The sequence below is a fragment of the Lepidochelys olivacea genome, assembly GCF_965140295.1.
Source record: "Lepidochelys olivacea isolate rLepOli2 genome assembly, chromosome: 15".
Classification (NCBI taxonomy): Eukaryota; Metazoa; Chordata; order Testudines; family Cheloniidae; genus Lepidochelys; species Lepidochelys olivacea.
In genome coordinates, this window is record NC_140425.1 from 31,445,152 (window position 1) to 31,462,655 (window position 17,504).

General features: G+C 45.8%; 1 protein-coding gene across 2 annotated transcripts; it reads right to left on the reverse strand.

Annotated features, from left to right (window-relative positions):
* Positions 1-287: 287 nt before the first annotated feature.
* On the reverse strand, positions 288-17,476 carry KCTD10 (potassium channel tetramerization domain containing 10). 2 transcript variants are annotated; one of them, XM_084648775.1, is made up of 7 exons: positions 17,371-17,476; positions 14,212-14,425; positions 8,354-8,523; positions 7,068-7,154; positions 6,202-6,254; positions 5,232-5,427; positions 288-4,583 (listed from the first exon to the last, which is right to left on the reverse strand). In XM_084648775.1, the coding sequence occupies exons 1-7, from the start codon at positions 17,371-17,373 to the stop codon at positions 4,365-4,367; spliced, it is 942 nt and encodes a 313-aa protein (XP_084504901.1). In that variant the 5' UTR covers positions 17,374-17,476; the 3' UTR covers positions 288-4,364. The 2 variants fall into 2 exon arrangements, with proteins under 2 accessions (XP_084504901.1, XP_084504900.1); XM_084648774.1 differs by having other exon boundaries at positions 7,068-7,157.
* Positions 17,477-17,504: the final 28 nt, after the last annotated feature.

A 17,504-nucleotide genomic window follows, 5' to 3' on the forward strand; every position in this document is an offset into this window, starting at 1 on the left:
AAAGATGGTTCTTGCTACCTTAGTGTTCCCTGTGCTGCAAAGTACTCCTCCTCCAAACTGCATATCCTTGCCTTGCTGCCTCTCCACCCTCCTGTACTCTGATGAAGGGGGAAGAGTCTGGCTTAACCAGCTATTCAACTACAATCAGCATTGGAAGGTAAAACAATCAACCTATGGGGAGACTAGAATGTGATTTAGCTTCCCCTAAAAAGGCACTTGTTATGGGAGCGAGCCAGCCAGATAAGATGAGGGACAGTTTTAAAGAGCAACAATGATCAATAGGGATGTAAATATGAAATGTTTCTAATTTATTTTGCATATAATCAAACCAAAGTATAGAACATACTGCATACACAACCATACATAATTCCAGCTTAAGCTTTTTGTGCATAGCTATACAAAGTCAGTGATTGTACAAAGCAGACAAGTTTACTAGGGCCATGTGTTCAGTGTAACCCAGGGAATGGAGAACACAGTGAACCAGCCTTAAGATTAAAAACAAGGTGCAGCTCTGAACTTCACTGCTCTACCTTTAAAGGACAAGACATTTCCATGAATAACTTGATCAGCTGCACTCTGTACTGTCAGTATTCCTGCTTGTATTGCACGCTGGAAACAATGACATGTGGGCATGAACCTGAAACAGTTATGTACTTTGACTTGCTCTCTTGCAGCTGCTGGTTGATAAAATATTGCTTGTTACCAAATAGGGGTGACTTCAGTTACATAAAAACTGCATCTCTCCATCTCATGAAAGTTGTAGAGGCAAAGGCTTTCTATATGAGCCCTTGACCTTGAGGAGGCTGCTCAAAGAACAGCTCACTATTGAAAAGTGTACAACTTAGGATGGTATTGAAAGCCTGTAAGTTAGTGAAACTATCTCAAGCCAGCTGTTTCGTCAGGGAGATCTATTTTAAAGTACAGTGAAGCTTGCACTAAGGCTGACTTGTCAGTGTCCATAAAGTATGTAGAAGATGAAAGCTGTGTGCTAATAGCTAGGGGGTTCTATTCAAGGCTTCCAGTACAGTCTAAAGGCCACCTTTCTACTAGTCTTCAGGCCCTGGCAGGTGGTTTTAATATTCTGCAGCATAATTAAGGCTTTGTTGAAACTTCTACCCTGTTTAATAAGCTTTGTACTATAGAGGATGCTTTGTTGCATGTTGCTCCATGAGGGAGCCCCTCTGAGGTCATGGCCTTCATACAGGCAATGAGTTGTGGTCCCATCCATAACTAGTCAGATCAGATCTCACACTGCACATTATCTTCTGTCAGACACAAGACAATGGTATGCTTGTATTGCATAACTAAGGCAATTAGAGGGCTAAACCAAGAATGTACTGAACTGCTGTCACTGTAACTCAATCCTTCCTTCTAACAGGGCTTTTAAAAAACCTCTCAAAAACCTCTTAAGCTGTGTTAATTAACAGCTCTTTAGGAGGGGAAGTGCCACCTACTAGACAGATTAAAAAAGGCTGGGGAAAGAAGGTGTTTCTGGAAAGCTGCTTTTTTTTTTTGGTTAAATTGTACCACCAAGGGCTAGCAATCTAAGCCACTGTATTTATACTAAGCTAAAGGTGTAACATACAGTCTTGTATATTTCCTTCTTCTCTGGGCTTATCACAATAGAAATGGAAATGTTGTTAGCACTACACATTCCTGAATGAGAAGGAAGCTACCTGTACCATGGAAACATAGCTGGCCTGGTGCAATAGCAAAGACAAAGGGAGAGATTGGACCACTTGACAGAAAATGTAGATTTCATGTCACTCACTCTATACAACTGACTAGTCAGCCCTGTAACAGCGGTAAGTTGCGTTTTAGTAAACAAGGCATTGCTTAAATTCTTAAATATGTAAAATCTCAAAGTACAGAGTATTGGAAATATAGAAGTTTGCAGTTCACTAGAGTGGAGGCTTTCCTTCCCCCCCACCCCACCTAAAACAACCTATGCAATAACCAGTCGTCCCCCCACCCCACCCCACTGAAGGCTGCAGGAAACAAAACTTTTCACTGTGACAAGTTTAAGAAATCAAGTCACATGTACCTGTGACTGACACCATTTTCTGTGTCAGAACAGACTTGAGATTAAAATGAATAGCCTAGCTTAAACACTGGACTCTAGAAGGGCTTCTCTAATATTAGGCAAGTAGGGAGTTTACAGTATCTATGTACAAAACACTGATATGATTGCACTTTAAGCCCACATCTGTCAGTTACACACAGTGATAGTTCAAGCTGCTAAACTGTTTGGTTTGAAACTAGCTTTACCACAGTGACCTCTTTACATAAAGATTAACTTTCTAGTAGTAAAGTTTTGAAGATCTAGAAGACAGGCACTATAAACAGAGCTGTACCCTGAAAATAATCTTTGGCTGATATTGCCTCTGAAAAGCAGTCTCCACACTCACTTTCCTAGGCTTGAAGTATTTAAGCTACACAAGAGTGATGTACCATTGAATAAAGTTGTCAAAATATGGAGATTGTACAGTAATCCCTACAAGCAGGTGTTCATATGGCTTATACCATTCCTACAAAACATTACTTTAGAGCAACATATAGCGATGCTAACCAAGATAGTAATGCCTTTAATGCTTAAAACTAATTCCTCTGACAAATGCTAAGTGACATCTGGGGCTAGAGTAGACCTCCTATACTAATTTTACAGTATAACATTACTTTTCAGATTTCCTGCTAGCCCCATTACTACACAAGATAGGTGGTCCAGCTAGTCCACCACCCAAACTCCAAAAGAGGCCAATATCAGCAGAAGCTGCAAGAAACTCTACAACAGATGAGGGACAATCTGCCCCATGTGAAGGTCTCATTCAAATCCCTGAAGTATGAGGCTTTATATTCCATCCAAAGCTTGTTAGAATTAAGTAACTCTGGCTATTCTTTTTAATATCCACTCCCTCTGAATGATATGAACCTCCACCATCACTTCTACTTAACACTCTCTACTACGCAACAAGAGACTAGGAGGTAGATAAAACACATTATTTGCAATAGAAGAGCAATCAGAGAGTGAAAAGGTCTATATAGTATTCTGTAGATGATTATAGCCATTTTCTTCCAGGTGGCCTAGAATATACTGTGAAAGAGACAGTGAAGAATAGCTGGAGATACTGACACGTAAAGGGATGTCCACCCATTTCTCACCAGTGTAGCAGCACTAGAGGTAAAGCTCCTGGTATCACTTATAGAACTCAAGCTATGAGCAAATGTCTAATTAGCTCCATATTTAGACTGGGATTACATGGTGTTAGTAGTAGCCCATGCTGGAGTTATCTAGGGCAGCTGTAAAGAAAAACCATTCCTGTTTCAGGAGAAAGTAGGGAAAAAAAACAATCTAGCAGGAACCTTCAAATTACATTCTGGGTTTAAGCGGAAATGCTAAACAGACTGACTACAGTAGATATCCCAAACACCTTAGGCAAAATGTTATGAAAGTATAGCTTTTTCCTAACCCTCAAAGTGTAAATATCTCCCACCCTTGAACCCTGCCATAAAGCAGCTGAGGGTTCTCCACTATTCCCTAGCATACTAGTTTCACTGAACCATTACCACTAAGCTCCGGGGGGGGATGCCATAACCAGCTCACTTTAATATACTTTCTGAATTTTGAACTTGAGCCTGAGTAGCTGCCAGCACTAAATAACAAAACCAGAGTCGCTGCCAACCAGCAAGACCTAGCACCAGAGCAGGTCTGACTCCGGAACCGTAGTAGTTAGGCTCTCAGGTGCCACAAGTACTCCTTTTCTTTTTGTGAGTACCACTACAGTCTATTTCAAACCATGCAAAGCAACTCTATTCTGGAGGGAAGCCAGTATCCATAGAACCTTGTCTTCTGAAAGCTAGGCTGAAGCATTTCTATTTTCCTCCTTAAAGGTCAAGAGGGGAGGCAAGGGGAGAAAGTGCTGAAGCACATGGGGTTAGTTTCTTTAGCATCACTGTGGCACAGAATAGCATTTCTCATGTACAATAGGTTCAGGTGGGATGGAGTAAATGTGGGGCTGTAGGGAAGGTAGACAGCTCTTTGAAAATTTTAGTGAAAGTGCAGAATAAATACTAAAAGGCAGAAGGACAAAAACACTCCTCCTCCTCTAACCACAAAACTGCAGGAAGAGTGCTGAAAATTCAAAGACATTACCCCAAATGCGTTGATCTGACCCTTGATACCTTCTTTATTCCTCTAACAGCGCTGCTTCCTGTTAAATACCCCCAAATAATCTAGCCTGGTACAAAATGTAATTTTATAGACTTCACTGAACATAAATAAGTTGCCTGGTTATCAGCTGTAAAGAATGGAGAAGGCCAGGCCACAGCTTTCCCAAGAGGGCTGTGCAGTCTGCAGCTCTCACTCCTCACTGATGAAGATGCGCCCTGTCATCTGGACGCTTAATATGAATCCTTCGCACACGTTCAATGCGCTCCCGCTCCTCGTCCTCATCCAGGTGATGAGAGCGGCCTGCTGCCCCTCCCGTAGCCTCCAGAAGTGCGTTGTCAGGTCCTCGTCCATCCTGAGCCTCGTAAAGCAAAATGTTCAGTGTCTCTTCATAAATTCGGGCTTCTGGGAACTCCACCTGGGTACCCAAACAGCTAGGTTAGGAGAAGCAAAATCAATCTTACTCATTCCAGGCCCCCCGCCAGTTTTTATGTACCCTTTGGTATTTAAGGAATCCTCTCCATTATTCTTGGGTGGTGGTACTCTGCAGGAAGTGTGAAAACTTGCAAAAAAGTTACAAGGCATTAAGAGGAACCCTTGAAGATCTATGTTTCTGTGCTCCGCCTGCTGGCTTTCAGCCTCCGATGTCCAACATCCAGTGCTCTCAGACCTGAGCCATTACCCCAAAAAGGCAGATGCAAAGACAGATTATTTCTGGGCAAGGTAAGATTGTACGTGAACAGAATACGACTGGTTTTCTTTATACAGTTAAATAAGTGAACCGGGTGAGTGCATGAGTGGGTTTAAAGACCAGAACTTGCATTTATTTGTATTGTGATAGCATCTGGAAGTTAATACCCTATTGTGCTAGGCAACGCACAAGCACAAGATTGTCCCTGCCCCACAGAACTCACAATTTGTTTGACTGCTCTCGGCCCGCTCCTCTGTAGAAGGTAGAGTGGATGCTCTCAGGAGGGGAGGGCAATTAAAGGAAGGCTTCAAAACAGAAGTCAGGACATTACTCTTACAGCAGCTACTACGCAGCATGAATGAGTTTTATCCCTACCTTTGTCTGTTTCTTCTCAGTAGCGTAGACAATGGAGGTGCAGCAGACCTCAGCAATCTTACGCCCCTGTCCATAGAAAGACCAGCAGCAAATCTCATCTCCTATCACATCCTTAATAAAGAGGACTCTCCCGTTAAACCGCAGTGACAGCTTATCAAACAGCTCGATGTTCTTCAGCATGTTGTCATCAGAATTACTGCAAGAGAACAGGGCATCAGTCAAACAGAGTTAATGCCATGCAGAGGAAATGTCAACAACTAAGGAGATTCAGGCAGCTGGAGGTCTAGATGTCCTGCCTCCCTTTATTTACTGTACCAGCCATCAAGGTTGTGTTTAGACTTGAGCGCTAGGGCTGCTTCATCCCACTAAGAATCACTCACTGCATTAGGAGAGCGAGCCTGCAGCTGAAGGGTGACTGGCCTTCAGTGGAGAAGGTGCAGAGTGTAATACAGCATCAGTGCTGGGAGTAACCACATCAGGATTCATCCCTCAACTAACCTATTCCATCTACTAAAGTTTAGCATCAGCTGGATTGGGCCAGTGCTGTCATGAGTTAGACATAGTCACATATGAGGACAAGAGCCCAGCCACCTCGCCTACCCAACTGAGAGCCGCATAGGCATAGCCCTCTGACTCCAGGCCAACTGCCGACTCTGCAGGTAACAACTCTGCAGTCCCCGCAGACGACAGGGCATCATCTTGTCATGGAGTCCCTGCAGGTCACATCCGGGCATTAAAGAGGAAGCTCTTTATTGCTGCAAGTGTGCACTTAGCTTTCCACTGGAGAAGTTTCCATTTCTAACCCCCGTTAGCAGTGACTCCACAAACAAAGCAGGAACAGGGCTTACTGCGCATGTCAACCACAAACACTCAGTAAAGGGAAAAGCCCATTCTCCTTGAATCTGGTTTCAGACCATTAATTTCCAGTTGAAACTGTACATTTAATAGCTGATAGTGGAAGTTGTTTTACCTGGTGTAGGAATATTTGTTATTACTTCTGTTATACAGCAACTTTACTGCTGGCTGGAAAAAAACATGCAGGAAGCACAATTAGAGCACAATTTACTGGCTAGAGCACAGCTGCAGCCTTAGTTCCAGGCACGCAGAGAAGGGGAAATATGACGCGATAGTACTGTGCGTACACCCACTGTTTGTGGAAGTGATGCTGAGGCTGCTGCCTAGTGCTAGCATGTCAGCGTTCCCAGGACAGGTACAGCACAAGCTTTCCCCACAGCGTGCCTTAACCCTGACTTCCCTGAGCTGTGGTGACCAGCTCATAGTTGACTCTCCATGGCCATTCCAGTCCTTTATGCATCTGCTGAGATCCCCAATTAATGCCTGCTGTGGTGGCATTTTGGGGGGGGGGGAGAGGGATAGCAGGCATGAGAGTGCATACCTGGCTGCTAGGAACTGGAGCCACTAACATTTCAGGTCAGTCAAATATCAATATTGGGCTGGAAAGACAGGTGAAAGGTTCTATAGCCCCCTATTGATGCCCTAAGTCAACCTGTCCTCCCTACTGACTATTTGAATATGTAAGGCAGAGAAGGCCCCCACTGTAAGATGCATTGTTTTTTAAATGTAGACCCATTTAAAGACCTGGGTGAAAAGCTGTTTAACTTCTAATTCAGATAGAATGAGGTTGCAGAGAGATCAAGTATAATTTTCAGACTCACAAGTTAACAGATGGGTTCCTGAGCATGCACACTTCAAAAAACTAGTGTACCACATTCCAAAGAGTCAGCTGTCACTCTGGCTGGTGAACTGCTGCCTTGCTGTAATGAGGGGTATGTGCAAACTTCCCCCAGGGATCAAGCACAGCCTGCTCCCTCTTACCTTATTGGATGTTGCTATAAGTTTTTGCTCTTCCTTAGAAGAAGTGATGACTGGTACTTTGCAGAATGGCTCGTATGCATCTTTGTTCTGCTGAAACAAGACAGTCCGTCAAATGCAGCAGGTGAATGGAAATCCACATTCGGGCCTTTGAACAAAATGCAGGAGGCCATCAAGGCTTCTCTCCTATTTAAGCCTGGGGTTAGTTACAGCGATGCAGACGGGAATGGTGGCTCACCATTGTCTGAACCAAGAGGACTTGATAGAGCAGTGAGCTGACCGCATGAGACAGCTATGTTCCTTTGTGTAGGCATGCTGGGGTACAGGGACATTACATGTTTCCCCACCTTACCGCCCAGTGAGGGGAAGAGGTACAAGAACAGCTGCTGGGGTGCTTTGGGGAGCCTAGGCTCCAGCTCCAGGACTGCCTTAATGCACCATAGGCCTGTACCTAAGCCGTGCCTTCTGGGGTCATGTGAATCTAGATGCCCAACTTTTTCATTTTAAAAGGTTCCTAACTCATTTATGGAAAAATGTGATCTGAGCATAACTGATATAATGATGCCTGCTCGAGTCTGCAGAGAGCCTGAAACAAACAACAGCTCAGAGGAGTTAACTGTCCCATGCATCTCAAGAGGTTGTTCACTCCAAGACCCACTGCTCTGACAGGCCTACTCCACCCCTGCTGAAGGCTTTGGACAGGAAGGGATGAGTGCAGAAGATGCTAAGCAACCATGCATTGGCTGCTGGGGTCCCCCCCAGCTGCTGCTCCTGAGGGAGAAAAGCACCGTATGCCTTTGACTACACCTCTCTACCACCAGCACTCCACAAGGGAGTTAGGGTCAAAGGGCAGGCCAGCAGAATCTTACACTGGTGATGTGCAAACAGGAAAGAGCCCAACTTGACACTGGGATCCCAAGGGTGTTTGCGGTGCCTGCCGTTTTAACTATCTTTATTTGTAAGCTAAGCAGGTCTGATCTCTGACACGTACACACAGCTAGAATCCCAGGGCGCCATGCTTTAAGTTAATTACACACTGAGAAAAGAACTACTTGTCCAGAAGAATACTTGACCTCTCCTAACCCCTTACAGCCTTAACTATCCACATGCAAGCAAAGGGACAGGGACTGATTTCTCACTGTTTCCTGAGGACAGGGCAGGAAGTGGGATTAATCAGAGGGAATACTGAGGGCATAAGGAAAGGCTGACTGATAGAACGAGCTCAAGCCACTTGTACTGGCTGGGGACCAGGCTTCTCACTAGCTCCATGCTAAAGACTGCACACCTACCTGTAGAGCTGCCTGGCACTCATCCACAAGACCCTGAACCAGGTAATACTTTGCCTCGGCCAGCAGCTCTTCAATCTCTCTCCGGCTCTCGGGAAGAGGCACAGCCCCATCACGCAGGTAATTTAATATTGTCCCGAAGTGTTTGCCACAGCGGTCGATCAAAATCCAGCCTGGGAGGGATAAAGCGGGATACAGCTGAACAGGGGGAAGGGAAAGACTTAGGCAAAGAGTCCACACCCTCACTCTTCCCAGCTCCAGCTGGCCAGAACATGGTGTAACACACTGCAGCTCTGCACAGAGGAGCCTATCCGCAGAACGTTGCCTCACGCTGGTGCACAGCACATCCTACTGAAAGGCTCCAAAATCCTCCAGCTTGCTGCTTGAGTTGGCAGCTGGAACAGCAGCAGGCTGTACTTCTACAGGGAATTCTCTGTGTGTATCTCCCCCCCCTCCAAATCCTTCAAGGGCGCATGGTGGGAGGCAAAGGGAGGAAGCTCATTATATCTTTCAACTCCCAAGCCACTGACCATCAGTTAGCTGAAGTGATAGCAAAAACAAACAATTCCCACCATCAAATTAAACTCAGTTTTTCTGGTCTCTCCCCCCGCCCCATGGCTTTTCCTGGAATCCTGTCTACTGTTTTTGGACCTGCTAGCATACGTTAACCCTTGACTGCCCCCCAAACACACACACACACACACACACAACCACTGGGACAGATTTTCTACAACTGCAGCTAAGAGACAGCTAAATAGAGCAGAACAGAGGATTCCCAGGTACCTAACTGGAGTCTAACGGTATGTCTACACTGCACTAAGCCACCAGCGGCTGGCCCAGGTCAGCAGACTTGGGCTGGTGGGGCTCAGATTGTGAGGCTATAACATTGCAGTGGAGATGTTTGGATTTCAGGTGGGGCCCAGGCTCTGAGATCCTCAAACATCTACACAAGCAGTTTTACAGTCCCAGCCTAAGTCAGCTGATCCAGGCCAGCCCTGGGCGTTTTACTGCAATGTAGACGAACCCTGAGGGACCTACAACCAGTCAAGGGCAGAGCCAGGGACAGAACCCAGGAATCCTACCTGCTACAGCTGGCTCTCACATGCCTTAGAGCCCTTACTGTGCACAAACAAGAGAATGGTTAACCTAAGCAAAATTCCCATCAAGCTGGTATTTAGTGTTAGTTCTGTGACAGACCACTCCCCCCAGCATGCAGGAGAGACTATTGTTTTAAAGAACACTTATTTTCTCCCATCCCCTGCAGGGCCCTGATGAAATGCTTTCCACTCTGCATCCCGCACACTGGTACGGAAGGGGGGCTTGGGAGTGTCTGCCGATTCAGATGTTTTATTTTTTTAAAAAACAATGGCACATGTGTGGAAAATAACCCTGCTGTCCCCAAGCAGCAATTACGCAAGAAAGGTGAAAAGGAAGCAAAGAGGTGAGTAAGACATGGATACTATGAAGGTCAGCAGAATCCTTGCAAGTCCCATTTCATCTTCCATACTCCCAACTGGCATTGAACAGGAATAGCAAATTGATTAGGATATGAATGTTTTTAAAGTGCTTTGAAGATGTAATGTGAGTACGTGAGCAGTACAAGTGACGTGTGAGATAGTCCTAGATGCTGTAGCATTTCCTTTACGAAACCACCTGCTAAAAGGCACATTACTCACCAGTCCTGGGTAGAGATACCGGAGAGAAAGGGAAACAAAGCTTCAGCAGAGCTTATAATAGAATACATGGCACCCTTAATCTGAACAAGAAGTTCATATTTCATCTCCACGCAACAGTAGTCCATCTCCCGAAGCAGACCAAAGGGCTCAGAAAGGTATTATGCAACGTCCAGCTCAAGTTTCCATAAACAGGCGGCCATTTTTATGGGCTTCGACTCAAGAATGTACTCAGGAAATGCTTGTGGGGAAGGACTCATATTTTAGACAAATAAGGGAAAAGTAAGGTAAAGCATGCACCACATGGCTTGAATTAATGTAATTATTACTAAAACTCTGATTACTTGGTTAATTCTCCAGCCCCTAAGTTGAATATAGGTCTTTCCTACTGATGGCCTACTTAGCAAGTGAGGTTCACTAGCATTCTACTCTGCACTTTTCTGTGTTTTCCCCTTGCACGTGCTTTATATAGAGGTGCTGTTTGGTTAGGACTGCAGCTTCAGAGGGAGTGGAGGAATGTACTAGGAAGCTAGGGTGATTACACAGACCTGATTTACAGATGCTTGTTGCAAATTGACACAGGAATCAAACTACAGATTGTCCCAAATTACTGGGCATAATACAACATATATAGGGGCCACTGCAGAAGTTCCCAAGACCATGCCCTTTCACTGTAAGGGGGAGAGGGCACAGAACACACCATCCTCCCAAAACCCAAGAGCTATCACAGACCAAATGGAGCCAGTGACTTAATTTACTGGAGATGCGTAGGGGGGATGGTATAGGGAGAATAGATACATTCTGGGCACAGGACTGGGAGTCAATAACTCCTCAGTTCTCAACGCAGCTGTGACTCCCTCTCTGGACTTGGAAAAGTTAACTTCTGCTTCGGTTTCCCTATCCATAAACCTGTAGAAATGCTGACTTCCTAATGTCCCAGACAGCTGCAGCAAGGATGCAAAGATGTTTTAAAGTGAAAAATGGTGCTGGGTTGCTAAACACCACATTTAGCAATTCCATCAGCCTTCACAGGTGCTCCTGTTCTTACTAGTCAGCCAAAATGTACTGCAAAAAGGAGATACTTAACAGGAAAGTGAGCCCCTCAGCCTGGCTGCTGCAGAGTTAAGAAAGCAGGTTTCATCTGTAGTTTGCAGTCTTATAAAGCTGTATTTTAATAATCATTGTTTTACAAAATGTTTTGGGATCCACTACTCAGGCAGGAATAAATATCCCCAGAAGCCATAAATAGACACAATGGAAAACATGGGAGTTTAACTTTTGTTACACGAAGAGTTGAAGTGATGGCTCCCAAACACTGATACTAAAGCAGGCTAGAAGGAGCTGCTAAGTCTTAAATAATAAAATATCTTGGCATTAGATTACTTGGGGGTCTTCATGAGGCTCTTGTTGAAAGCAGACTAATTAAATCTGGTCTCTCTTTAAAATCTAAAAATGCATATTTTAGAACAGCTGGGGAGACTAGGAATTCATGTTGCACAAAGTCTCCCACAAAGGCCCCCTACTTCTATCCCGCTACTCCAGTAAGATGTAGATTTTGAAATATGCAGGTTTCTTTATTTTGCAGATTAAATCCATAAACTGAAAAGAATCTACATGCATAGATAACTGTAGCCATTTCTATTGTAAATTGCGGGGGGGGGGGGGGGGAGGAGAGGAGAGAAGAAGTCATACTATGGTGAAAAACACTTCCTATTTTGTGCTAGATTTTGGGTGTGACTGAAGAACACAGTATTTGAAGGCTTTCAGATAAGGGTAGTTTCCTTTAAACACTATGATACTATTGTCCTGGTTTCCATTAACACTTTCAAGTAATACCAGGCAGTGAAAGATAAAACATTAGCTACTGCAGCAAGAGTATCTCATTTCTATGTGCAAGAAGTGTTAAAATCCCCCTGAAACACCAGCACAAACTGGCAAATGAGGCATTCCTACATCACGAACTGTGAAAGTCAGAGCAAAGCAAACATGGTATTCTAAAAGAGTCAGATCCAGATGGCCTTATACCCTTAGCAGTAGTACCTTCAACTTTCCCCTCCCTGCAGAAGAGAGAATCTGTCCACACGTAGAAAAGTGGATTTCATATTTGAAGGACACATTGTAATAGCACTTGTACTGTATCCATCCAGAGCACTCTGGGTGAAGCTCTGAGACCGTGCATTAGGCAGCATTTGTTGAGGAGTGAGTGGACAGTGCCAGGGCATAGTTTTAATCACAGTTCTAACTCACTTGCTGTGTGGCCCTGGATAATTCTGGCCCTGGAAATTCTGAAAACGCTGCAAAAGAACTAGGGTGATGAATTACGTTCAGCAGGTTGCATTCTAGTGCTGTCATTAAACTGGAAGCAAATGATGATTGAGTAGCTGGCACACTTCCCTCTGGATCAGCACTGAACCAATGTTCCACTGGCATTATGGGCTGTGCCGCTGGATGTACAGTGTGGTAGATGAAATGTAATAGAACAGCCCTATGGTTAGTAATGATCCCATGAGACATTTTTCAAAAGTAATCATGACCAACTTGGATAATTATATTCTTGCTTACCTACCTATAATTTCCCCTGCATTTTCCATGCAAGAGGGACCCTCTCTGCTTCTTACCCTAAACTGTTAGGTAGCATAGTTGTGCACTGTTAAACAGCTGCAATGTCCGACTGCAGAGATCCCTGAATTTTTGTGGTGAGGAAACTGATCTCTTAGAATTTAGAATTCTGTATAGTACTTGGATACTTGAAAAAGCCACTACAAAAACTGAAACAAACTCAAATATTTCCCTAGTTGTTTAGAGATGGACTCTAGCTAAAATGGTAATACTTTAATATTAAATGGTGTTGTATTTCTCACAGGTTGGCTGCGAATCCACTTCCTGTTCTCACAAGAAAACTGTCAGGAGGGCCTTATTTAAACCATAGCTTATTTCTCCCCAGCGCTAAACACATACTAGACGTACTACGGCACTGAAAACTAAGTTCAGTTGCTCCAGTTGAGGAGCAAGACATAATCCATCCTCAAGACAAGTTCAAACAGTCAATACAATAACAAGCTAACCAACAGAAAAGAGTTTTCAATCTCTAAGATCAGTCTACTAATGAACTATTGTCAAAGACAATGAGTGTATAAATCTGCAAACATGGGAGCTGTCGGATAATGGGCAAAATGCCAAAACACAAATAGAAAGCTGTGCCTGGAATTAAAGTCAGTGGGACTCCCACACTCTGGGAATGTTGATATTAAACTGGGCTAAACGTTTTGAACAGCCCTCAGATGAAACTTCTTGATCCTTGATCTAAAAGGATCAAGTTTTCTCCCATGACTTTTAAAAAGATAATCAGTCCATGTCCTTGTGGTAGGGAAGGAAGATAGGCTCTTTTTAAAAGGCAATGCTCAAAACTAATTCAGAACATTCTGAATGATCCCTTTACAGATGGACTTGACTAAAGAGATCCATTTGCTAGCAGCTTTTACAGATGATTTGTAGTTTTTTGCTCGTCTCATATATGCCCTAGTAAATTACTAACATCACAATTATTCAGATGCAAGAAATTCATAATTAGGTGTCAGTAACCTCAGTACAGGTGGCTTCTTTACATTTCATAACTGGTTGTTTTCTAGAATTCAACAATATGTAACCTCACATGAAAAATGAAGTTACAGCCCCTTTCATCCAAGGATCCCCAAAGCGCTTAATACACTAAGACTCACAACCCTCACAAGGGAAGTTTTAGCACTGTACTACAGACAGAGAAATCAAAGTCGTCAATTAACCTTTCAGCCTCAAGGTCAAAAAGCAAGTCTGACTCCTAAGCCCTTGTGCTAACCACTTCACCCAGTCCCTCTAACAGAGTACTTTTAATCTCAGTGTTTCAGAAGGAAGCAAAAGTTTATTCAACTGGGTCTGATCAGGGCCTTTGACTTTACCATAATCTAAATAAGAGGAGGGTTGTGGCTTCAGATAAATAAGATTAAAATCTTTCCTGTTTCACGGCTTTTCTCAGCTGTATAGTTTGCTAGCCATAGTAACAAAACAACAACAAATGCCTTAGAGAACCTGGGGCTAGGATAAGCTTCTTCACTACAATTGTCCATTTTCTAATGTGTTAATCAATCTTAACTGAAAGGTTATTTTTTCCCTGCCATGAGTCTCTAAATGACGTGAACAGTGTCTCTTTACCTTCACTGTCGGTGAGAACCTCCATGCGGCCACTGAACATGGCCTTAAGCATGGTGTCCTGCTTGGTCAGGGTCTGCATTGTGGTGTAGTAGAGAGCGCCACCAATGTTCAGCTTGACATACTTGGAGCTCGGGCTGGTCCCTTTGAAGGAGGTGGTGCGAGTCGCAGCTGCTGGCACTGCTGAGCTCACCACGCTTTCTCCTGACATCTCTTCCTGAAAACCAGAGAGGTTGCCAATTAGGCCTGCTTTTGCACTGTGTACCACACAATTTACTGCTCCCTTGTAACATTTTATGTAGGTAATATTAATACACTGCTGTTCTATATCCCTGGCTGGGAAACTCACAGTACCTCACGATATCCTGTCAGGTAGCTAAAGCTTATCTCCATTTTGCAGCTGGAGGAACCAAGGTTAAATGTTTTGCCCAAGCTCACAACATGAGAGGGGCAGAGCTGGAAATAAAGCCAGGAGTTCTGGCTCCCACTCCCCTGCCCTACACCCTCCCATTGCATGAAAACTGCTTCTCCTATGCCTATCTCTGTAATAAAGTATGGAAAACTCTAGGGAATGGTTTCAGGACTTTTTACTAGAGACCTGCCGTGTAGTAGTTTAAAGCCATGCTGACCAATTTCCTGCAGCTATGGCAAACAGAGCAAAGTTAAGCTAAACTGAGATCCAGAGCACTGCCTATTAGCATTCACTCTTTGACTGTCCAATGCTTAACTTTTTTTTTTTTTTTTTTTAAACGCAGCAGGTTACTTCCCCTTTCTGAACTAACTTCAAGTTTACAATGGCTTTGAACCCAATGGAGGCATTTAAAGCCAACATTTTTTCCACACTAAACAGCTACTCTCTATTCACAGCACTGCAGACAAAATCTTGTGCATGGAAGATTTTGGACTTTCATGCTATTTCACTATAAACTGTTTCAGCTGATCTGAATTCACTATAAATGGGTTCCACTGTTTAACTTTCCATATTGGGTGTTATTTCAGTCTCAGCTCCTCTTTGCTACCTTTAAATATTTTACTTAAAGTCACAAAGAAACCCTGCATACAATCTCCTGAGGATTAGACAAGCCAACCAAAGAATGTAAATAAACTAAACCAGTGCAGAGTTTTGTGAACTCTGGGCAGCATTTTACAACCATAAGTTATCTACCTGGCTAAACTGAGTAGAAGAATGAAAAAGTGCATTCATCTCTCCAACTCAAAACTCACAAGATTTAAATTCTTCTGGGAAGTGGCTTAGTTCAGCCAGCATCTGGCATTTGAGTACATTCACACCTGTACAGGGAGTCAGACTGGATGATCTATGAAACTCTTACAAATCTCACTGGCTGTGATTCAGAGTGCAGATTTCAGTGAGAAAAAAGATATTTAGTGAGTGAATTTAGTGCTCTTGAAACTGAGGGTGCGTGCACATTTGTGAATGTAGACTTCTCATCTCCATACATTCGCAGTGCTTTCAATGCATTTAGGATGGTGTATAATCTCCTACTATTGTTGCCTTGAGATTTTCCACACACTGTTCCACTGAATTACTTCCCTTCTAACTTGTAGCATCCATACTGTATCATGAACCCTCCTGAGCAGAGGCAATATTGAGAGATAATTTTAAAATGTGGACATGTGAGAACTAAGATAAAAAGCTTCCCCACCAATTCATTTCCCACTGGTCATCTAATAAGAATATCCGACTGTGAGCTCTAGAGCAGAAAGGCTCACACACTAATCAACAGTTGCTCCAGGCAACTGAACACATTTGCATTTTTGTACATCAAAAGACTGAAAGGGAGATCAGCCGCATAATTAATATATATGTTGCTCTGACTCACTCATGACCAGGCCTCTGCCAAATCACCACTTTATGGTTAGCCTCAGGCTCCTACAATGCACCAGAATGGGATGACTAAAGCACAGCCACCTCAGACAGATCGAGGTCCTACAGTCTTTGGGTCAAACAGTCTTCCGCACACATGGCTAGAAGCCACCTCTTAAATCATCCATGTTCTGCTGCTGTTCAGAGACCCTTAATGCAGCTGGCAATGCAGGTACATGAGCTGGCTGCATTTGGTAGGCAGAGCCTGGACAGAGGCTATCAGGCAGCTCAGAAAGGTAGGGCACTAGGGGACCACTATTCATAGCAAGGTGTCTCCTTGCTACTGTTAGTAGAGCACAGAGCGAGGCAGGGCCAGCAGGACCCCCCAGCTAGAGTGATAGTAACAGTAGACCCAGGCCCTAGACTGCACTGCACAGCCCCCCCACCCCGCCCTGCTGGGGGGCAGGAGCAGCACCCCGCCCTGCTGGGGCACTGAGACAGCAACTGGCCCTAGACCACCCAGCAGCACCAGCCCTCGCCCAGTCCTTGCCCCCACTCAGCCGGGGCCCCAGCCCAGCCCCCCGCACACAGCCAAGCCCCCCACGGTCCTGGGACCCCCAGCCAAGCCGCCTGAGCCCCCCTCCAGCCAAGCTCCCCCCCCCGGTCCTGGGAAACCCAACCCAGCCCCCAAGGGCCTCCCCGCAGCCAACCCCCCCCCAGGCCCCAGCTCAGCCAAGCCCCCCAGCCCCCCGCACACAGCCCAGCCCCCCCCGGTCCCGGGACCCCCAGCCAAGGCCCCAGCCCAGCCGCCTGGGCCCCCCTCCAGCCAAGCTTCCCCCCCCCCCGGTCCTGGGAAACCCAACCCAGCCCCCAAGGGCCTCCCCGCAGCCAACCCCCCCCCCAGGCCCCAGCTCAGCCAAGCCCCCCAACCCTCCGCACACAGCCAAGCCCCCCACGGTCCTGGGACCCCCAGCCAAGGCCCCAGCCCAGCCGCCTGGGCCCCCCTCCAGCCAAGCTCCCCCCCCCCGGTCCTGGGAAACCCAACCCAGCCCCCAAGGGCCTCCCCGCAGCCAAGCCCCCCCCCAGGCCCCAGCTCAGCCAAGCCCCCCAGCCCCCCGCACACAGCCCAGCCCCCCCCCGGGCCCCCCCAGCCCAGCGCAAGGCGCAGCCCGCCGGGGAGCCCCTCCCGCCCCAGGCCCCAGCTCAGCCAAGGCCCCCAGACCCCCGCACACAGCCAAGCCCCCCCCGGTCCCGGGACCCCCAGCCCAGCGCAAGGCGCAGCCCGCCGGGGAGCCCCTCCCGCCCCAGGGGCTGGGCTGACCGGCCCCGGCGCTCACCATGAAAAGCCCAAGCGAGTCCCCGAGGCAGCTCCGCGGAGAAACCGGAAGCACCCGGGGCGGGACAGGCGAACTTCCGCCCCTCGCTCACGGCCTATTTTCGGTCCCAGGGTCACCTCACTTCCGCCCCGCAG